The 24633-nt window shown below is 33.9% G+C and overlaps 1 protein-coding gene across 1 annotated transcript in view; it reads right to left on the reverse strand.

The window, feature by feature from the left end:
• The window catches only part of ATM (ATM serine/threonine kinase), a 108072-nt gene that overhangs the window by 41060 nt on the left and 42379 nt on the right, over positions 1–24633 (reverse strand). Inside the window, exons 28-38 of the mRNA XM_081155496.1 lie at positions 21875–21990; positions 20416–20542; positions 19765–19964; positions 17064–17238; positions 16348–16512; positions 15262–15394; positions 10210–10305; positions 8107–8278; positions 5227–5368; positions 3823–3999; positions 1978–2155 (exon numbers count right to left, since the gene is read on the reverse strand). Coding sequence (XP_081011622.1) covers positions 1978–2155; positions 3823–3999; positions 5227–5368; positions 8107–8278; positions 10210–10305; positions 15262–15394; positions 16348–16512; positions 17064–17238; positions 19765–19964; positions 20416–20542; positions 21875–21990 — 1681 coding nt within the window. The remainder of the gene's footprint in view (positions 1–1977; positions 2156–3822; positions 4000–5226; positions 5369–8106; positions 8279–10209; positions 10306–15261; positions 15395–16347; positions 16513–17063; positions 17239–19764; positions 19965–20415; positions 20543–21874; positions 21991–24633) is intronic.

Below are 24633 nucleotides of genomic sequence, written 5' to 3' on the forward strand. Positions count from 1 at the left end.
TTACGGAAAGTATTTCAATATGGCTAAACCACAGACATGTAAAGCAGTAAGGACGCCGAGGACAAAGTTATTTCTAACACAGAACTGGCGGGATTTGGTAATCAGATGAGACAAGTGAGAGAGGTTTCTGGCTTGGGCGACAGCATGCCATCACTGAAGAGGTGCGCGCTAAGAGCAGCAGGCTGGGGGAGAGAATGAAGGTGGCATGTTTGCCTTCGGACAGCTGAGTATGAGAGGCACATGGGACAGTCAAGTGAAGGCAGTGACTTAAAGACATCAGAAAAGATAAGCCATTTAATTTGAGAGAAATCTATATTTACTTTCCTTTTCAATAATAGAATGTTACATGTAAAGTTTAAATTTTCAGTTAAGGCAATGAAAATAATGGCACTCTACACAGACATAAAATAAAACTGGCTGATTTTGTCTTCAAATGTTTGTAACATAAATATGTATGCACAAATGATAAACATGAAAAAAGGTCTTGGCTATATTCATGATAATAAATTGTCAGGTTATCATAGACAGTGATTATACTAAACTTGGTAGATGATAAAATTGTTTTTAATATTGCTTTAAATTACATAATATTTAAAGTTTAAATGCTTACTGGTAACTGTGTTACTTATACTTGTATTTTCCAAATTAAGAAAAGGAGACAGTCTAGATTGTGAATTCTCTATAAGAATTTTTATTTTAGAACTTTCATTACAATGGCCTAAAGAAAATTCATATAAACATATTCTGGGTCACTTACATGACCAACTTATAATCCAGTAGGACCACAGAATGGACATGTTTATAATTATATAAAATAGATTTGTAATTGCTGTTAGCCAATATAAAAGAATACAAATAAAACATAAAGCAGAGCAAAGTGAAGTGTAAATGCCATCACAGTCATGTCAAATTAAAGTTGTAGTTAAACATATTTTTTAAAAAATAAATAAGTAAATAAAATTTGTAGTAGTAAAAGTAAAAGAAACAACTGGGAGAACTGAGTAATCATGACTATGTCAAAGTAACTGGTCAAGATTAGGAAGAGCAATTTAGTTGTAGCAAATATCACATTAAATTAATACTTTTCTTATATTTGTATTGGTCTTAAAGTACAATAAGTGAACTTGTACCTAGCTTTATGTTTGCACATAATATACAGTTCACTAATACAATATATTAAAGACAATAAGTTAACATTACAGATCTATGCAATTTCCCCCCCCTTTTTTGATATTTAAGTTTGAAAAAATGACTCATAATGAGCCCTCAACTCTGCATATACATACAAGGGGTACCCATTCCTGATGTAATTTCTCCTGCTGTGACCTCTCAGCATGGGAAATACTTCCACAGTATCAAAGGAAAAGTAGGTTTAAAAAAGTAAATAAAGTATAATCCAATTTTTATTTTAAAAAACTGGAAGGGTACATACCAAATGTTAACTGTTGTTATCTTAGATCATAGGATTATGGGTAATTTTTAAATTTACCTTAACTTTTCTGTACTTTCCACAATAAATGTGGTTTTGTAATAAAAAAGGCTGCTTTTAAAAAATGAGTCAGTCAGAGCTTTAATATGAAAATTCCATCACATCTCCAACAGGGTACCTATAGATAATATCTGGCTGCACAGCTGTCTGCTTTAGCCAGTGCTAGACTACAGGGTGTGTCTTGTTCACACCTATATTGCCAGTGCTAAGCAGAGTGCTTGACGCATACTGAATGCTCAGTTAGTTGCTCCATTGTTAATTAACAGCTGAGGGAATACTCTCCATCAAGTATTATCCTAGGTGCTTTACATACATCATCTTACTGAAAATTCCCTTACAGGTGTTACCTCTATTCTACAGATGAAGAAATAGATGCTTAGAAGTTATGGAATTAAGCCTACAAAGCATCTTGATGAGATTCAAACCAATCTATCTTTCTCTAGAATTGAGATGTTAACCGTATAAATGTCAGAAATTTAACAGAATACCTGAATCCAAACTTGTAGGGGTCGTGGAGCGGTTCGTTTGTGAGGAGTGTCTAAAACAGTGAGTGAAAAATCTCTGAATATGTGTAGAAAGCAGATTCCTCCATGATTCATTTGTATCTTGGAGTAAAATATCATGAATCAAGTACGGAAGCACAGTCTGACAAAAGTCAGCTTTCACCTAGAACACACAAACACAGCCAGTCAAGAGTTTGAGTAAAAATAATATATTAAAATTTCATTTCATGTTACTGGCATGTAAGCTTTTAATACAATGATAGACGAATACACCATGAACTCAATATACTGCTAGAAAATGTGTATCAGTGTTTTTTTAAGAAAAAATTCAAAGTAAGCTAGAGGATCTATATAAACCACATGTGGTTAGTTATAATGTTAACTGTTCATTTCCAGTCTAGGCTATTTGCATATAATGAAACAGAATATTGCTTACAATCGAAATATGTCACTACTGTAAATAAAATTTCAGAGTTGAAAAGTGTTACTAATAATCGAAGTTCTCTAATTTAATATAAGGGAAAATGGAGATCAACATTTATAAGAAAAATTGAAAAGTTGATTTTTACACATTTTCTATACTCACTGAAGACCTACAACAGCCACTATGTTAAAATGTTTATTTTTTAGTAAACCCCAATTTCTGGGTATAAAATCTGGGTACTTATTTGTGGTATACTCCAAAGTATAGAAAAGTGCTTTAATATGTCTGGTACATTAGAACAGTACTCAACTTTATTTCTGCCCAGGTACCATCTTCCTATATTCACCACACGCCACACACATAAAATAGACTAGAGATGACCGATTTACTTTTTAAACTAAAGACAAGTCAAAAAGCCAGTTTGGAAACAGAGAATTTAAGGGACTAGGAACTGAGGTATACATAAATGTGTATCTGAAAGATTTTATCTTCTGGCCCAAAGTCAGAATTTTATAAAAATCTTAGCTTTGTTCACTAATGAGGAGAGAAGCGAGCCGTGTGTGTGTCCAGGGCATCACTTGCTGACTTGGGACAAGTGCAGCGCAGTGCTGCAGACACTGTGGTGATTTATTTCTGTCGACACTTCTGTAAGAAATAAGGACTGCCTTTTAAACTGCTTTCAGTGAGTGCGCGTCACCAAAATATTCCCTTCTCTGTCAGTTATTTGTGGTTGGCAGATGCCTGACCTAGTCAGATATTTTGTTCTCACATTTCTGTTGAATCATGCCTAGCAGAACTATAAACTAGGTAGCCTTTAGTCTTAGAGCACCAACAGGGTGCGCTTTCCCATGTCAGGCTTGATGAAGCATATAACGAACTTTGAGTTTGATTTGGTAAGTACCTTTACTCTCGATTGAAATAAACTGTAGTGTACCTTCCAATATAAAAGAGCAGGGCTAACTGCTATCCCACCCCTTTTTCTCACTTGAGAAAGCACTTCAGGTAAGTAACTAACAATGACCTTATCAGAGGGAATAAACATACAGAGAGAGCTGACTTCTGGTGAAAACAAATACTGAGTCATCAGGATTTTAACCATCACTAGTAACGTTCCCAAGGCACCCCTCAGAACTCATCCAGCATGTAACCACCTCACAGCCGAAACCCGCTGCACACAACTATGGCTAAATAAAAACAACCTGTTTGATGGATCCACAGCTCAGTGTAGGCGATGTTGCATGAGGATGAAGAGCTGCCCACAGCCCTCTTTTTAGAAACACAGGCCACAAGCATGTACACAGAAGCCAAATGGAATGGGATAAGCAAAGAAAACAATTAAGAAAAAACGCAAATGAAAAAAAAGCCAAGATAGAAAGGAATTAAGTCAGACCAAGTAATCTTTTTACCTCACACACTGGCTTTAGTAATTGGAGAGTTTCACTTTTTATGCTTCCACTATCCAAAAATGCACAAGTCAGTGTCTTTATCCAAATGTCATGATCTTCATTTTGAGGAATCCACAGGTTTGTATCATCCAAGCCCTCTAAAGGGTTTTCTATGTCAAGTTTGGGTACTTCTAAAAACTAGAAAGAAAGTGATCAGAAAATAGAAATAAAGTAATCAGAAGTACATTTCACCTTTTCCATGGGGGAAAAAAATCTAAATATAAACAAATCCGTTTCCAAATAAAACTAAATACAGTGAAAACTAAATCTGGAGGCTATGGTTACCTTTTACATTTAAAATACATTTATGTATATATGAGGCAGACTGGTATGATAAAAAATTACTGGTCTAGATAGAAGAAAATGAGTTCTACTCTCGGCTCACTAGTAGTATATTATACGAATCACAAACACTCTTGCCTCATCTGTCTTACATACAAAACCAGTCCAAATCTACCACACAGAATTGATTTCAAGATGAAATAAGTTATAGAATGTTATAACTATAGTGTTTTAAAGGTACATTGCTAATTTGATTAATAGTTCATTTTACTGCTAATTTCACTAAGACCCAAATTATATTTTTAATACATTAAAAAGAGTATTTCAGCCCTGGTTGGGTAGCTCAGTTGGTTGGAGCGTCACCCCATACACTAAAGGTTGTGGGTTCCATCTGTGGCCGGGGCACACATGGGAGGCGACCAAACCATGTTTCTCTCTCTCTCTAAAAATCAATATAAACATATCCTCGGGTGATGATCAAAGAACAAAACAACAACAAAAAGTACTATTTCAATGATGGTATATACCCTGAAATTAAATTGGTGGAAACTCAATCGTATACTTTATGAAAAGAAAATATTAAACAGGAATGTTTAGACTAAACAGGAAGCAAGAGTTCTTAAATATCCTTCATAGAGTACTTCCGGTGGAATCGTACAATATCAACACAGAAAAAGGGAGAAATCTATAGGTCATTTTATATTTCACTAGGGGGTTGTAATACTTAAACTTGCTATGGAAATAAATACTTGCTTGTTGATTTCAATACTTAATAACCACACCCAGGATCAGGGTTTTCTACTCCTAAGAAAAAATGCCTGTCATTAAGACTCCTCCTATTCCCCCAAATCAATCATTACTTCTCTAGGTTACCTATATATCAGCTTTTCCACACTATCATAATTAAAAATACAAATCCCTTGGACTGGAGAAGTACAGTTGGAATTATTTCTAAGAAAGGTTAAATGTTAGTGTAACAACATTTAAGCAATTTGATATTTCTAGCCCCTAGCAAAAAAACACACAAAACAAAAAACTATTCTAGAATAGTGGGTACTCAATAAACATTTATTATTTAAAGACCTTTTTCCTCGATGTTCTAAAAGGGTGTAGGTAGATCAGCATGGGATCAGAGGTCGTCTTGTAAATCTCCCAGAAACTGTGACCAGTCTTTGTGGCTAAAATGTTTTTCAAACAGGTAACAGTAGCTGATCGCACTTTGACACTGAAAAACAGATACAATTCAAAAGCCTATAAAAAGTGTGTCAACTATTAATCTTGATAAATGTTAAACAACCTCCAATGAAGAAAATTAAAATCTAAAATTTTTATCATTAGGACAATTTTACATCTATAAAATTCTATTACATCACAGCCAAAATTAACAAAGGATTCTTAACATTCTTTCAGTAGACTTGAGTCACTAATCACTGCAATAGCAATTCTCTTCACTCAATGAAGTTTATAATAGGACCACTAAAAGTTAAAAAGACTCATAAAAAGAAGTAAAATAACACTAATAAAAACAAGTAATAGGAATGCAGAATAGTAATTTACCTGAGAAAACAATATTCTGATAATAATTTCGCTAAGAAATACAAATAATTTGGGGTAAGGCAGAATATTTCTGTCCAAATGATAAAATTATTGTCTCAAACAATACACACTATTCTGACCAGAACTAGCTGAGAATCATTAAGTAAGGCATCTAAAACCTCTAATAAAACACTGAAGGGCCTTCTTTTTAAAACAATTAGGAAAAGGAGGGCTGCAAGACAAGAGCACTAAAAATGTTTAACTGCTGACAAAAGATGTCATAAAGCCCAATACTATAAATGATGATGAACTATCAAGTAAAGGCTTAATTCCTTTTAGGTTTCTCAATTTAAGACATAGAAGCATAAATCCTAAACTTGGATTCACCCTACACTCCTATTTCCCTACTCCTCTATATTCAAATAATCAACAAGTCCTGCTGGTTTTATGTTAAATACATACCCTGATTCTATCCATTTCCATCTCATCTCCATTACTGTCAACCTAACCCAAGTCACCATCATTTGTCCTCTGGACAACCACAACAGTTTCATAATAGGGCTTCCTGTTTCCACTTCTGCCCTATCACAATCCATTTGTCCTATAAAAGCCAGAGTAAAAATGTAAGCAGCATCATGACAGTACTTTGCTTAAAACTCCATGGCTGCCATATATATCTCAAATAAAATCTAAATTTCTTTTTTTTAAAAATATATCTTTATTGATCTCAGAGAGAGGAAAGGAGAGGGAGAGAGAGATAGAAACATCAATGATGAGAGAGTCATTGATCAGCTGCCTCCTGCACGCCCCCGATTGAGGATGGAGCCCGCAACCCGGGCATGTGCCCTGACTGGGAATCAAACCCTGATCGCCTGGATCCTAGGTCAACGCTCAACCGCTGAGACACGCCCGGCCGGGCTAAAATCTAAATTTCTGATCGGAATTAGTCCTACCTTTCTAATTCCATTTCACACCATTTTCTTCAACACCAGGTCTCTTTCTGTTCCTCAAACACACCAAGCTTATTTCCACTCTAGATATTCCCCATCTGTAATGTTTTATCCCTAATCACCTAGAACTGATTCCTCATCATTCAGATCAGCAAAATGACATTTTCTCAGCAAAGCCTTCCATGACCAGCTATTCTGCAAATTCCTTGGTAAACATCTCCTCTGTAGACCTGAGGGCCCGTAAAAATGTAATTATATTTTTCCTCTTACAAAAATATTGGAACAACAAATTTTACCTGTTCCTTAGGTCTCCCAATTTTAAGTAAAACTAATATCTGTGCGCACCTTTTTTGAAAAGGAAAAAAAATGCAAATTACTGTGTAACAAATGAAACACTTAGTGCTTGCAAATTTTCTGTGGAAAACCTCTTCAAAAATTGTGCCAGATATAATTTGAAATAGGTTTTTAAAATTAGCTTAACTAATAAATGGACAGAAGGACAGCTAGATGTGACAAAGCAAGGCCAGTAGGAAAATATTGATGGGAGAATCTAGGAGAATCTAAGTGGTAAGTATATGGGAGCTATGCAAAATTCTTCAAACTTTGCTGTACATTTGAAAATTTTTATAATAAAATGCTTGGGGGGGAAAAACCACAACAGCATTTTTATTGCAAAAACAGTGAAAGAAAAATATATGTCCATTAAATCAACAATGAAAACATGGCAGGTAGACATTTCTGTTGATCATTTATTCCCAAGAAAATGGGGGAGGTTTTGGAAGGAAACAGATGGAAAACACCTATGAACCTTAAATAGATGCCCAGTTGTGGGTAAAAACTTTGAACCCACACCCCAAAAATGGTGATGAGGTACTCAAATATACCAAAAATAAATAAACAAATATATAAATGGGAAGGGGGGCCAAGAAAGTAAGCAAAAGTAATCTCATAACCAACAAGCTGAAAAATCTGCTGTAATTTTGTTTTGCAGAGAATAAATGGATAAAAGAAAACCCTGACTGATTAGCTTAAGAATTTCTGAGTTATGAAGTTTCTGCTCTACAACTTATTTTAAAAGGATCTAAATAGTCTAGCTGACCAGAGTGACATCTTTGATTTTGACAAATGCCCCAAATATCCCACTTTGCATTCCCCTATCTTAATGTCCTACGTAGCATCACCTGGCAATTTTCTGATCTATTTGTCTAGTCTACTCTCATCAGAATTTCACCTGGACCTTGTCTAGTATATTCATCACCATATCAAATGCTTGGTACATAGGAGGGTTTCAGTAATTTTGTGCATTAATAAAAATCCAACAATTTTCATTAAAATACTTGAGACTGAAAGAAAAGTATGGCAACTTAAAAGAGAAAGCTTTAAAGTTATTGGAAATATTAATTTATGTGAAGTATCACTCTCCTGGAATGTCAGATTCAGTAATACTATCAGAAATACGGTATCATTAAGTACTCACCAATCTTCTACCAGTGTGTTATTCAGGTAGGTCAGCACTATAAAGGTCCACTGAAGTTCTTTATCTTCAAATAACTCAAGGGCTTTGGTATTAGATATATCTTTACTATGTTGTATAGCTATTGTAGAGAAATCTACAGGACCCACTTCTCCCAAGCAGCCTCCAACAGCCTCTACACACAGAAATTACATTTCAGTAGAGTTATAGCTAAGAGTTCATACATAAAACAGAAATTTCCTAATTTCCAAAATATAATGCTGCTTTGTCATCCTTCAAGAATTAAGTGTTTATCAAAGATTTTGAATAAATTAAAGAAGCTAAAAAATACTGTATCATTTCCTTTAGGTATCATCCATGTGGGCAGTAATTTCCCCTATAAAATCATGTCCAAGAGATAGATTAACTAGTAACAGAATATATAGGATAAAAGTTTAAACACAGCTACTGCATGAGAGTATCAGCAGACTTTAAAACTTAAAGTTTTTTGAGGTATTAAATACATAAAGTCCACAAACAGTCTGTTCAGTGAAAACGCACACATACACAAATACATGCATGTGCATACATGTAATTTAATTTTTCCCATCTGTGTTATCACTACCCAGATGAAGACAGAACATTCTCAGCATGCCAGAGAACCCCCTCATGCTCTTTCCTGTCATGGTGGACTTTATTAAAATATGTTCACAAATTCTTTGATAGACCTCCTTTTAAAAGATGAAGCCTAATTCCTCTACTCTTGAGTGTTGGGTTGTCCTTAGTGACTCACTTCTAACAAACAGAATGTGTACAAGTACCTCCTTGATAAAATTTATCCACAGGTATTTAATTCTTAGATGATATTACAAATGAAATTGTAAATGAAATAGAATTTCCTTTTTAGATTGTTCACTGGTGCTGTATAGAAACACTACTAAATTTTGTGTGTTGATCTTGTATCCTGCAACTCTGCTAAATTCATTTATTAACTCTATACAATAGCTTCCTTGTAGATTCTCTTGGATTATAGGTATATGATTATGTCATCTGTGAATCATTTTACTGATTTTACTTCTTCCTTTACAATTTGAATGAATTTTTATCTTTTCCTTGTTCAATTGCTCTGGCTAAAATTTCCAATATAATGTTGAATAGTAGTGGTAAAAGTGGGCAACCTTGTCTCATTCCCGATTTGAGGGAGAAAGCTTTCAATCTGTTACCATTAAGTATGATGTTAGTTGTGGGTACAAATATTTTGTGCTACACAGGAAAGCCACTCAGGGTTCTTGTAGCAAAATGAGGTTTGTCCCCTGAACTAGTACTACTATGGACTAGTACTTACTCCTTGATTAAGGAAAACTTCTAGGGTGCTGAAAATTCTTCAAGTTATATGCTTATGATCTATACACTTTCCTGATGGAAGATATATTTCAATAAAAAATTTACAAAAAAAGTAAGTACTCTAGATACTAGGCTCCCAGTGAGAAGTTAAGAAAGACTTCCTTGGAAGATAGTAAGATCTGTGAAGCAGCTCTTATATCTCCCACTTTTCTTACTTGAAGCAATGTTGTCACAACAACTTCAAGTTGATTTTAATGTGATTTTTCCCTCCTGTGAACACCAAACCTAAACACCTACATTAGGCATGAATATTAGCTATTTATCTTACATTAGGTTACCCCCAAATGGTAATAGTAAAGGCCTGGAATATGGTTTTAATATTTGACTTTAACCCAGCACCCCAAGTCTTCATTCTTATTTCTGTTATATAAAGAGATATCAAGTCCCCAGTCATTACTAATATATATCAGGAGTCCATTTATTTTCAACTTTGCTACAAACAGGTATATTTGACTTGCCTAAATATTTATAAAGCATTTTCAAATTGGCAGTAGTGCACATGTATAAGTGACTAACTTTTTAGTTTATACATATATGAATGTCTAAAGAAGAAAATATGAAAGGAGGGCAGCTTAGGGATACTTGAATTAAATAGAAATATTCCTTAGCTAGCATCTCACATTTCTCCGATATCCCAAATGATAAACTTTTGCTGATTTTGAAAATATTATAAAGATGACTGCTCAAACAAAAAGCTCACAGTCATTCGGCCAAATAGTTTACCTAAAACTTCTCTTTCACCAGTGTGGTTTAAGGCCATCTTGGATAACTGCAACAAGTTGACAACTAGCTTCACCATTACGCCATCTTGTGGGTTATCTAGGAGCAGTTTTGAAAAAAATTAAACTATATCGGAGACAACACTTTTCTTTACAATGCTGTTATATATTAAATTATCTGACTAGAAAACTTTTACGAAGTTTTTTGAAAAGTTTAAGTTATGAACACTTAAAAAAATATTAAGTGATACCAAACATATTCTCTGATTACAATGCTTTAAAATCAGAAATCAACAGTCAAAAGGAGGTGGAAAAACACACAAATATATGGAAATTAAAAAACATGCTACTAAAAACTGACTGGCCAAATAAGAAATAAAAGGTGAGATCAAAAAATATATAAAGACAAATGAGAACGACAATAGGACATATCAAAAGTTTTGAGAGGATGCGAAAGTGGAATAAGAGGGAAGTTTACATAATTACATGCCTCTACCAAGAAACAAGAAAAATCCCAAGAAAACAGTATAACATTTCATACTAAAAAACTAGAAAAAAGAACAAAAGTAGCCCAAAGTAAGCAGAAGAAAGGAAATAATAAACATTAGAGCAGAATTAAATAATGTGGAAAACAAAAAGACTATACCAAAAAAAATTAATGCAACAAAAAGCTGGTTCTTTGAAAAGATTAATAAAATTGACAGACCTCTGGCAATACTCACTAAATAAGAGAAAAGGCTCAAATAAATAAAATCAGAAATGAAAGAGAAGTTACTACAGACACCACAGAAATACAAAGGATCATTCAAGAAGATTATGAAAGATGACATGATACCAAAATAAATAACCTAGAATAAACTGATAAATTCCTAGAAATAAATAACCTTCCTAGACTAAATCACAAAGAACTGGAAAATCTAAATAGACCAATCAACACTGAGGAAGTTGAAACAACCATCAAAAACCTCCCCAAAAGTCAAAAGTCCAGGATCAGATGGCTTCACAGGGAATTCTACCAAACATTCAAACAAGACTGGATACCTATCCTTCTCAAACTCTGCCAAAAATCCGAAGAAAAGGCAACACTAACACATTTTATGAGGTCAATATAATCCTATTGCCAAAACCCAGCAAGGATAACACATACAAAAAAACTACAGACCAATCTCTCTGATGAATACAGATGCAAAAATCCTAAACAAAATACTTGCAAATCAAATACAACAATACATTAAACAAATAATACATCACGATCAAGTGGGGTTCATCCCAGGTGCACAATGATGGTTCAACATATACAAATAAATCAATGTGATACACCAAATTAACAGAATAAAGGATAAAAATCACATGACCATATCAACAGATGCAGAAAAAGCACCTGACATGACATGACATCCATTTATGATTAAAACACTCAATAAAATGGGTACCGAAAAAAGTATCTCAGCATAATAAAGGCCTTATATGATAAGCCTTCAGCTAATATCATGCTCAATGGTGAAAAAGTGAAAGCTTTGCCTCTAAGATCAGGAACAAGACAAGGATGTCCACTCTCACCACTGTTTCAACACAATACTGAAAGTCCTAGTCAGAGAAATCAGGCAAGGGAAAGAAATAAAAGGCATCCAAATTGGGAATGAAAAAGTGAATTTGTCACTTTTTGCAGATGACATGATTCTTTATATGGAAAACCCTGAAGACTCCACCAAAAAAACTATTAGAAACAATAAAGCAATAAAGTAAAATTGCAAGATACAAAATAAATGTACAAAAATCCACTGTATTCCTATATAATTGCAGTGAAATTTCAGAAAAAGAAATTAAAAAAAAATTCCTTTTGTAATTGCAAAAGAATAAAATACCTAGGAATAAACTTAACAAAGGATGTAAAGAACCCATATACTGAGAACTACAAAGCATTATTAAAAGAGACTAAAAAAGACACAACAAAATGGAAAGATATTCCATGTTTGTGGACTGGAAGACTCAACATAGTTAAAATGGCCATATTACCCAAAGCAACATATAGATTTAATGCAATTCCCATCAAAATCCTAATGTCATTTTTTAAAAGAAATAAAACAGAAAATCATCAAATTTGTATGAACCCACAAAATACCCTGAGTGGCCAATGCAATCCTGAGAAAAAAGAACAAAGCAGGAGGTATTACATTCCCTGACCTCAAATTATACTGCAAGGCAAGAATAACCAAAACAGCATGAAAAACAGACACACAGACCAATGGAACAGAGTTGAGAGCTCAGAAATAAGCCCACATGTATACAGGCAATTAATTTTCAACAAAGGATCCAGAAACACACAATAGAGAAAAGAAAGCCTCTTCAACAAACTGAGAAAGCTGGAAAGCCATATGCAAAAGAATGAAACTAGACTACTGTTTCTCCCCATATACAAAAATTAACTCAAAATGAATCAAAAACCTAAATATAAGACCTGAAACAATAAACTACATTAAAAAAACACAGGTACTAAATTTATAGACCTTGGTCTTAGAGAGGATTTTAAGAATTTGATCCCAAAGGCAAGGGAAATAAAAGCAAAAATAAATGGGATTATATAAAACTAAAAAGCTTCTGCACATCAAAAGAAACCATCAATAAAACAAAAAGGCAACCAACCAAATGGGAGAAGGTATTTGAAAACAGCAGCTCTGACAAGGGGTTAATATCCAAAATATATAAAGAACTCATACAACTCAACAACAACAAAAACAATCTGATTTAAAAATGGACAGAGGACCTGAAGAGACACTTCTCCCAAAAACACATACAATGGCCAATGGATACATGAAAAGATGCTCAACTTCACTAGATATTAGGGAAATGCAAAAAAAAAAACCCCAAAACCAAAAAACTACAATGAGATACCACCTCACACCTGTTAGAATGGCCATTATCAACAAGACAAGTAATAGGAAGTGTTAGAAAGGCTGTGGAGAAAAAGGAACCACCATTCACTGCTGGTAGAAATGTAAACTAGTGCAGTCACTATGGAAAACAGTATGGCAGTTCCTCAAAATATTAAGAATAACGTTACCACATGACCCTGCAAACCCTCTTTTGGGTATCTCCTGGAAAATTTAAAAACATTTATTCACAAAGATATATGCACCTCTATGTTCACTGCAGCACTTTCAAGGTGACCAAGGCAGGAAAATAACCAAAGTGTCCCTTGACAGATGACTGGATAAAGAAGATGTGGTGCATATATACAAAGGATTACCACTCAGACGTAAGAAAAGATGAAATACTGCCATGAATGGATCTTGAGAATATCATGTTAAGTGAAATAAGCTAGAAAAAGTCAAGAACCATATGATTTCACTCATATGTGGGATATAAAATGTAAAGCAACAAATGAACAAACAAGACAAGCAAACAAACAAAAACTCATAGCCACAGACAAAAGTATAGTAGTTACCAGAGGGAAAGGGGGTAGGGGGTGGGGGTTAATGAAAGGTAGTGGGGTCAAGTATATGGTGAAAAATTTGACTTTGGGTGGTGGGCACACAATGCAATATACAGATAATGTATCATAGAATTGTAAACTTGAAACCTACATAATTTTATTAACCAATGTCACACCAATAAATAAAATAATAATAAAATAAAATAAATGTACTTGAACTTCCCTATGAAATAAAGCCATGTAAAAGTGATCAGCAACATTTGGCAGACAAAGAGAGAAAAATTTCTTAAATTGTACAGAAAAGTTAATACCTTAGCAAAATCACAAACACAAAAACATAAAAATCTTTCAACATTAAGCTAGGAGAAACATTGGGAGCATGCTTGGTTTTTAACCTCTAGCACTCAGTCTAGACCAACATTGTCAAATAGAACTTTCTGCAATGATGGAAATAGTCTATAATCTGCACTGTCCAATGATAGTCATTTAGATACATGTTACATGCTAGTATGATGAAAAAAACAATTTTTCATTTTATTAAGTTTTCATTCATTCTAATTTAAGTAGCTACAAACACAGTTAGTGGCTGTATTGGACAACACATGGTAGACCTATAAAATACCCAAAGAAACGAGAATAAGAGATAGAGGTGTTCATATTTTATATATATATGTAGATTTCAAAACAGCTGCACTAGAAACTTGGAATTCAGATGGTTAAAACCAAAATTAGTTTTAAAAAGTACTTGGGATAAGAAGAACACAATAGTCTGGCTAGCGTGGCTCAGTGGTTGATCACTGATCCATGAACCAAGAGGCTGATGGTTTGATTCCCGGTCAGGGCACATGCCCAGGTTTCGGGCTCAACCCCCAGTAGGGGGTGTGCAGGAGGCAAGTGATCAATGTATCTCTCTCATCAATGTTTCTACCCCTCTATCCCTGTTCCTTCCTCTCTCTCTAAAAAAAAAAAAAAATCAATAAAAATATATTTTAAAAAAAGACCACCACAATAGAAATATGAAATGAATGGGCACAGGAAGATGCAAATTAAAACATAAGTTGAAAAAGATTCCCCCAAGAACAATAACATAATAATCCAAACTCAAATTAAATTAACATAAAAATGTTTTCTTAGGGTAAACAAAGCTAGAAATATATATACATGTGTATATAAAAACACACACACATATATACATACACATAACACACATACTTAAATGACATTTAAAGTGAGACAAACTTCTTTTATTTAAATAAGATGGACCAAAAAAAAAGGAAGAAGCTGGAGCAATAAGCAGACAGATTACCTTGTATGCCTGGCTCTAAGGAACTCATGTTTCTTTTAGGCAGCAGGAAGGTAACATTTTTTAAGCAACAGAATAGCATGGCCATGTTTAGGTTTAGAGAAATCATCCTGGCAGAGGTGTAGAAGATGGATAAAGTGGGAGTCGTTCAAGGTGAGGAGACCATTAGGAAGTCTTTTGTGGTTAGGTGAGAAATGATGAGGGTCTGAACTAAATGATGAGAGTCTAAGTCCATGGCCATTAAACCAAGAGCAAGAATTTAGAAAAGATTCTTTTGAAAAGGAATAGGTACAAATAACCCACATCATTAAAATTGATACCCTGAGATGCTCTCATAAGCTCCATCATCTGATCTTTATGTTGTTCAAGTTGTCTTCGAAGATCCTTCAATCCTTCAAGTCTTGTCAATGGAAGTGCATCATAAGCACTTACTGAGAGAAAATGGTTAATTTCCTAAAAGAGAAAATTAGTTAAAAATGGAATTGCTTTTGACATGTACTGATTAAGTCTGTGAAATAAAACCAAAAAAAGTAAGTTTCTTTTACAGACACTAACTCATAACTACTACTAAAGAAGTTAGACGTAAATTATTTCTTCTACTTCAAATCCTACAATGTTTTAAGTTAAATTGTAATAGAGTCCCTCATAACACAGTTAGATTTTAAGAATGTGATAGCACACTCAATTAGAGAAAAAAAGCTTAAATTTCTATTTATTTAATACTATAACTCTAGTTTTAGATCTCAACATACTTCATATTGATACACAGCAAAAGAGTATCATTTTAAAATTATAAGATATATAAGGAAAAATATAGCTGAACATAATTCTAAAGTTTATATAGGTTAAAACAATTAAAACTTGAAAAACTCTTTAAAAAGTTAAATATCTCTAGCTCAAACATTAAATTGTCCCTCAAAGATGAGATGGTAATTTTGAGCTATTAATGGATCTTCTGCATATGAAAAGCAAGCATATATTATATCACATCTCTTCAATATTTAAATTTAAATATTTACCAAAAAACTTTGATATTTATACTTTCACTGCAATGCAAGAGGATATATTAAGATTCAGTTTTGCCCTGGCCAGTGTGGCTCAGCTGGTGGAGCGTAGTCTGAAGCACCAAAAGGTCACTAGTTCGATTCCTGGTCAGAGCACATGCCTGGGTTGCAGGCTTGATCCCCAACAAAGGGAGTGTAGCAGGTAGCTGATCAATGACTCTCTCTCATCACTGATGTTTCTCTCTCTCTCTCCCTCTCCCTTTCTCTCTCTCTCAAAAAAAAATACATGAAAAACAAAAAAATAAAAACATTCAGTTTTTCAAATTTAGAGCATTAGAGGTTTTCAAAGGTACTGTCTATCCTTTCTAATATAAAATGGTAAGATGATGGAATAATTATTACCTCCAAGAGTGAAAAAGGTCCTCTACTGTATTTGATTTTCTGCTGAGTAATACGCAGATCCTTAAAGACAACATGGTCAGGAAAAGGGTCTAGAAGTTTAATTGTGATGTAGAGGTTTTCATTGTCCTTGTTATCTATCACTAAGTATTTCAACAAGTCCAATACCTAAATATAATTAAAAAGAAAACATAAAAGGGGAGAAATGGCTTAATTGTATTTTAAAGTAAAATAACCAAACCCGTTGAAATAAATAACAACTCTGCTAACCTAATTCAGATAAAATATTCTAATTACTTCTAAGGAACCCAGCTATTACTGTTTCTGTGCTTTTAAATAATTCAACAAACCGTTAAAGTGCTTCTATAGAATGGGCACTGAGGTATAAAAATGCCAATATTCCTGAAACATTTTATATAAATAATATCTCACATACCACCACAGTGGTGCAAACTGTAGTCCCTAGTTTTGACTACCTCTATACTTCAGCGTAAGAGACAGAAACTATCAGTTATTTACTAGATCAAAATTACAAGGTGTTCGGTAATTAAATGGTTACAAAAATTAATTCACTGAGAATGTTTTTCCAACAATATTTCAAAAAATATTTTCACTAAAATTACGAATTACATTAAGTAAACATGAAACGCTCAGATCCTTCAAACAATACTTTATACGTGTAATTCAAATGTCATTTTGAAGATGACTTATGAAATTACCTGTTCCTGAACCTCCATCTGATCATCCACAAGGGGTATAAGTGTACCAACAATAACATGAAGATGATTTTCTAAAGCATCCTTACAGTAAGTTACTGCTGTGCGGCAAACCCGGCATAATAGGTCACAACAAAGGGAGAAGCTGCGCAATGACACATCCATAAAACGGGAAGGTCTAATAATGGGAAAAAATCCAAAAACCAGTTAAGTTCTAGGAAACTACTTTGACATAAACTCATTCGATAGTCATTTTTATTCAGCAGCTCTAATTAGGATATGACTTTGACATGAAAGTTGCTTTCATATCCAATTCCTCAAAAGCCAAAAAGGGAAGTGGCATCAGCAAAATGGCAGAGTAGGCAGCTCCAATCTCCCGACAGAAACACTGAATAACAAGAACTATGAGCTCGTTTCTGTTTTGTTTATTTTGTTTAGATTCCATATATTAATGAAATCATATGGTATTTGTCTTCCTCTAACTTATTTCACTTAGCATAATATACTCAAAGTTCATCTATGTTGTCACAAATGGCAAGGTTTTATTTTTATGGCTGAGTAACATTCCTGTGTGTGTGTGCGTGTACTACACTTTCTTTAACTAGTCATCTATCAATGGGCACCTAGGTCGCTTCCAAATCTTAGCTACTATAAATAATACTGCAATGAACATAGGGGTGCATAAATCTTTTAGAATTATCGTTTTGGGTTTCATCAGATAAATATCCAGAAGTGGAATTGCTGTATCATATGTAGTTCTATTTTGAATTTTTTGAGGAACCTCTAATACTGTTTTCCATAGTAGCTGCACCAATTTACAATCCCACCAAAAGAAACTCATAGATACAAAGAACAAATTGATGGTCACCAGATAGAATGGGGAATAGGGAAAAGGGTGAAAAAGGTGAAAGGGATTAGGAAATACAGATTGCCAGTTATAAAAATAGTCAGGAGGGCCCAGCCAGCACGGCTCAGCGGTTCAGCATCGCCCCAGGATCCAGGAGACCGTGGTTCCATTCCCAATCAGGGCACATGCCCAGGTTGTGGGCTCCGTCCCCAGTAGGTGGCATGCAGGAGGCAGCCGATCAATGACTTTCTCATCATTGATGTTTCTCTCTCTCTTTCCCTTCCTCTTTCTGAAATCAATAAAGACATATTAAAAAAAAAAATAGGAGGATGTAAGGTACAGCATAGGAAATACAGTCAATAATATTGTAATAACTGTATATAGTGTCAGATGGGTACTAGATTTATCAGGGTGATCACTTCGTGAGATATATAAATGTCTAGTCACTATGTTGTACTATGTGAAACTAACATAATATTGTATGGCAGCTGTAACTGAAAAATAAATTCTAAAAAAAGTTTAATAAAGAATGCAGCAGCTCTGCAGGCTGTCATGAAAAGATCTCCAAGAATAATATAAAATAAAAATCATTTGCATTAAATAGTAAATTTAAAAAAAATAATTGTGGTACTTTGTTAGAACTCTGTAAACAGTTTCAAAGGTGTACACAATCAAGCAAACACTTAATCAAGAAAAAGGCAACTAAAAACTGTAGAAAAGCTCTGTAGTGATTTTAGTTGCCCTTGCCCACCCACTCCCGAGCTTGGTCATGAAAACTGAATTCCCCATTTCCCAATGTGGGATCCTGGTCCTTAGTTCTGGAAAAAGCACAGTAGGCCTCATTCACAAATTACTGTGTATGTTTGTTCTAAACCAAAGCTGGAGGTATTGCTTGAAAACATTAAGCTGGCCAACAATCCACAGCTACCTGGGGCCAAAGATTATTGTTGACACATACAACAGATTGTCTAATGCCTAGGAAGGAAAGTTGGGAAAAGAGCTTGCTTGGGAAATTAGAACACCCATATATTTGGGGAATTTAGAAAGTCACATACATGCCCAGGCTAAGATGCTTGAGCAGACTTACAAATCTTAGAGGGAAGTGGGGAGAGGGGCAAGAGAAGAGATTAATCAAAGAACTTAGATACATATATGCATAACCCATGGACAGAAATAAAAGGGCAGTAGGCCTGGGGAAAGGGGGGCAGGTGCAGGGTGGAGGGGGTTAATGAAGGAAAAAAGGGGGGCATCTGTAATACTTTCAATAATAAAGATAAATTTTAAAATAATAATTAAAAATGCAAAAATAATTACCTTTTAAGACCATAAGCTTTCACTTTGGGCTGATCCCTAGGCTCAATGCAAGCCTGGCTAAGTGTTGAGGAACAGTCCTAACACAGCCCATCTGCAAAGACTATGAAAGGTTTTCTCTTTCTGGTATTCAAGGAAATCTCTGTCAAAACACTACCTGAACATAAGTTACCTGAACATCAGTGACCATGCATAGCAAGGAATAAATTCTCTGTAAAAATAGTTGAATAAACTCATGAAGTAAATGGACTATATCCTTCAACAATGACCTCAAAAAAGTCAAACCCTGGACAAGGGGAAAATCTGATTTCCACGGTGGCTTTTCAATACAAGGCGATCTAAAATTAGGATATTTATTTTAAAATGTTGATGACCCTTAGTACTTATGACTTCTAGAGTTGGAGAAGTAGTAATGCAATTTATAAAATAATAGATATAAATTCAGGAAACAATACTCTGGTTTCTACCTCTTAGAAGCATATAAATTTTCAATTAAGATAACAGGGTAGAAAAATACTTTAACCTTGGTCTAAATATATTATTTACCTTTTGTTGATATAGTGAATCAAGGTATAAATAACATCTCGAAGAACAAAGGCCCAAGCTCCTCCTAAGCCAGTTTTTATCTCTTTCAGTAATAAACTAACAAACAGGTGATATATTTTAAGAATTCTGTGCTTTTTATAAACGTTGTTTGTCTCAGCGGCTTGCTCACATATGGCTAGAAGAATTTTCTGATAGGAATCCTACAAAATAAAGACACATTTTAGTAAAAACTTGTCAAATCACATATACTCAGATAAAATAAATATATTTTGTATGCAAAATAAATTACGGAATTTAGTTTTAGTTGTGACATCAAATTCACAATATTACATTAAAAAAAATTACTATTTTAAACATAAAAATACTATTGTCAATTTATTTTTCATAAACTATAATTAAATAGCATATTAAAGAAATATTCAGAGCAAATAAATAACTAAAATGTCCCCAAAACATTCAGCCCTCATAATGTAACATACTTTAATTAATACTGAAGTAAAATATCAAGATATAAACTTGTAAATAATTCTTAATTTTTTCAGATGGATTTTCCATTTGTTTACTTTTTTCTCTTTCCCATGTGTGTATAGAGATTTTCTAGCTGAAAAAGGAATTCTCTTTTTAGTTACTATACTAGTAACGTATACTTACAGGGCTTTTGGAAAGAATTTCTAAAATGCTTTTAAACTTGGTTTTATGGCAATTGCTGATATAGGCAAATGTTGCCTTAATCACATGCGACGGAAAATGAGGTGGATTAGGAGCAGGATCCAAATCCCTAAGAGTTATAGAAAAAAAAGTCATCATTTTCAGAACAAAATTATCAAGCAAAAGCTGATTTGGTTGACACACTAGTGGAATTCCAGAATAAAAATTTAGATTTTAGTAACTTCAAGTTAAAAAATAATTTCTCTACTGAAACCCAGACTTTTAATAAAGTGACATATCACAGACTATATACATCAGAATACCTAAATACCATTACCATCTAGGACTTAATCAGTTTTTAAATGATTTGCTTAAAAAATCTTTTATGGAGTTAATGGAGATTCTACAAAGGAGCCTTCATGTCACACTACTTCAGGTTTGAGTTAAAGTTCTATGCTAGTACTGTAAACACAGTAATATTTACGACACAGCGTTCGAACACTATCCATATCACATGGGATTATATATATAAAAGTACTTTGGCCCTGCCAGTGTGGTTCAGTGGTTGAGCATCGACCCATGAACCTGGAGGTTACTGGTTCCATTCACAGTCAGGGCACATGCCCAGATTGCGGGCTGGATCCCCAGTAAGGGGCATGTAGGAGGCAGCCAACTGATGTTTCTCTATCATCGATGTTTATATCTCTCTATTCCTCTCCCTTCCTCTCTCTCTCTCAAAAATCAATAAAAACATATTTAAAAGTAAATAAATAAAAGTACTTTGGTAGATTTATTATTACTTCGTATGCCTAGCACTGTAGGGCATACCAAAAAAATAAAGGGTGCTTTCCAGCCGTTTACAGTCAAGCTGGGAAAATAACTAACATTCATGTACAACCGAGTGGGTTTACACATCCAAATTAAATTGTAGTACAGTACGCTTCTGATAGCTAAGGAGGACGATAAAGGTGATCTAGAAACGCAAGTCTTAGATAAGGAGAAGGGGACACAGAATAAAGTATCATGAGGAAGAAAATTTCAAGAGACAACCAATGGCATGATGCTCAAAAACTACAGACGACTGAGGAAAGAAGGTCATTGAATTTGCAAACAAGCAGGTGAATTAGAAAGAGCAGGTACTGCGGAGAGGCTACAGTAGAAGTAGATATGAAATTACTTCAATTCAAAGGAAGTTATTTTTAAAGAAATAATTTAAAAGCAGAGTATGTGCCTAAAACTGAAATAGACATTTGAAGGTGTCACCAATACATGTGCCAATAAACTTCTGAAGTTGCAGCTAATTTTCTAAGTCTAAAATACCCATACCCTGATAAATGGTAATGAAAAAATTAAATTTTAAAAATAAAATAGAGCACATCCATAATACTGTCCACAATGAAAAATATATATATTTAAATAAAAATTAATTAGTGAATTAATTAATTAAATAAAATACCCATACCCTGAAAAGTCATAGAGGTCAGTGCTTTGGCTGGCACCAGCAGTCACAGGTTCATGTAATGTCATCAATAACTCCACCACAATCTCTGGCAAATTAGTAACGAATAAGTGATCAATCTGCAAGGACATAAAATTAAAATATATTTAAGTTTTTGTCTGTAACCTTCAAGACAGCTCAAGGACCTCATGTTATTGCCTCATTTCCACAATTATTCAGTGACTATAGAAGGAAACAGATGACCAAAGATTTAAGATCTGAAAGATATACACCTAACTCCCCTTTTTTCTGCTATGCAGCCAACTTACAAACTGAAAGTAAAGAAACCACACCAAACAAGACTCCCTTAATCAGACCCTTAATTTTAAAGAATCATTTTAATTGATGAAGGCTTCAGGCCTAATATTAAATTGCTCAACCTAATCATGTCCCTGCCCACTAAATTCCCCGCTGATCTGCACTGTTCCTCAATCTGCATCTCACTCTTACTTGGGAACACTATTTCACTTAGAAAACTTTACTAGTAAAAATTCTCAGTGACTGGCAATAATCATTTTTTTGTTCCCTGCATGACTTCTCCCCATGGTTGACATCCCTGCATGACTTCTCCCTTGGTTGCTAATCCAAATTCTGAAGCCAGTTGCTACCTACACCACATCATCAACAACAGACTAAAATCCAACAGGAACAGACTCTTCGTCAATCGCTTCCTGCTACAGGTAGCCTCACAAAGAGCATAAATTCTCTAAATACAGAGAATGGGTCTGCTACATTACACCTCAGCCAAGTGAATGAAAACTGTGAAAGTCTTAAGGGTGAATTTATTAGCTCTCCAAGTAAAGAATTACAGTGCTCTAAACTAAAGGGAAAATGGTTAATTTACTTGATGCACAAGGAAGTTTGAAAACACTTCCTAATAACAGTAATATTTTTGAATGTGACAAGAAATCTAATGTAAAAATCCTAGCCTTTCCCTCAGGCTTACATATCAGTTGTCCAAATCATCATTTCCAAGGTTTCAGCCCTTGTAAAAATGAAGCCTCATTTCAAACTGTATCTTGAATAAGTAAGAACAAAATGGCCAAGTCTAATTAATATGAGAGGAAATTTTAATGAGAGTTTCCTTGCACAAAGGATTCCAACTGAATTCATTAGTTTCATATGATTCTCTAATAAGCAGGATCTGTAATTTTAGCTAAAGTACATAAAAATTGTTCAGATGTCTACGTATAGCTAAACAATCTTATAACTGTAAAGATTTAAGGCAGGCAACAATGAAGAGTTTTAAAAGACTTAAAGACTGATAATATTTGTACCAACACTTACAAAGAAAAAAGATTCTAGAAGACTCAGATAAAGCACATATTAGAGAAACAAAGAAAAAATTAACTTATGACAATCTCATGCTAAATTGAGACTAACAAGAATTTAATATATTTCTTTAATCAAGAAGCTAAGAAATCAAGTTTACTGTAATCCCTTTTCCCTCCTAGACTAATTCTGACTGAAAATTGCTATATTTTGGTCTGAATACATCAAAAAGAACAGTTAATGCTGATCTAGGAAATGACATTTACTGTTGAGGTTGGCTATGACTCTCTATATAAAAAGAGATAAATGACTTGGTTTGAAATATCTCCTATAAAAACAAATTTTGATTAAAAAACGCTTTAAAAGGTAATATAAATGAACCAGTAATAAATAAATTCCTTTGTAATATATAAAAAAAGAATAGTTAAGATTAGGCCTGCTCAGAAGTTTAAGCTAGGAGATTGGATGGGAGGGGGTAAAGAAAGAGTGTCTCTCATAAATTCTATTTCCTTTGGTGTGCCAACATCCTGTTCTGATTGCCTTTTGGGAAAGGAGCTTGTCTGCTCACCATTCGCCACCTGACAACAGACTTACAACCAGCTCTGACTGGCAAAGGTCCATCTACACAACTGAGAGACTTGCTGTTCCATTTCTTGGTTCAATATAGATAACCGGGCAACCAAAAAAAGAGGCCCTCAAAGTTTATCCACTTACAATTCTTATGTTAACCAAACACTGGTTAGTCATCCTCACTTACATAAAAAAAAAAACACACCCAACAATAAACAAACAATTGGACTAATCAATCTTTCACCTTAAAAAACATTGTACAGGGTGGGGCATAAGTAGATTTACAATGGTGAGTATGCAAAACAGAGTTTATTCTTGTACTATTATTTATTAATTATTGTACAATATATTTTCCATAAGAACTGTAAACCTACTTTCATCCCACCTTGTATATGTGCTTTAATATAAGTTGCCTCAAATAATTTTATGTAAATTACCGTAAAACAAAAATTGTTAGATCCTTTTTTACTTGACTCCATCTTTTATCAAATAATGAATACTCAATATATACTAGATGGTCAGTATACATCAGCGAGAAAGAAAAAAGAAAATTCTACCTTCATAGTACTTATAGTAGAGATTACTGATAAAAAACAATGAACATAATTCCTAAGTAAGTTATACCATATATCAGGAAGGTAGTCCTGGAAAAAAGAAAGAGCAGGTATGGAAATTTGGGATTGCATTTTTCCTTGAAAAGTGAAGGATTTAATGAAATTGAAGAGGAAATAAGAAAGATTTTCTATACATTGTTTAGTATCGCTTGAATTTAACTCGCAACTGTTGTTATATTATTACTGCCAATTAAAATAAATTTTAAAAAGGAAAAATAATTCAAAATTTATTTTAGAAAATTCTTATTAAAAACACATCCTTTAAAA

The sequence above is a fragment of the Miniopterus schreibersii genome, assembly GCF_964146895.1.
Source record: "Miniopterus schreibersii genome assembly, chromosome: 12".
In the NCBI taxonomy this organism is placed as follows: domain Eukaryota; kingdom Metazoa; phylum Chordata; class Mammalia; order Chiroptera; family Miniopteridae; genus Miniopterus; species Miniopterus schreibersii.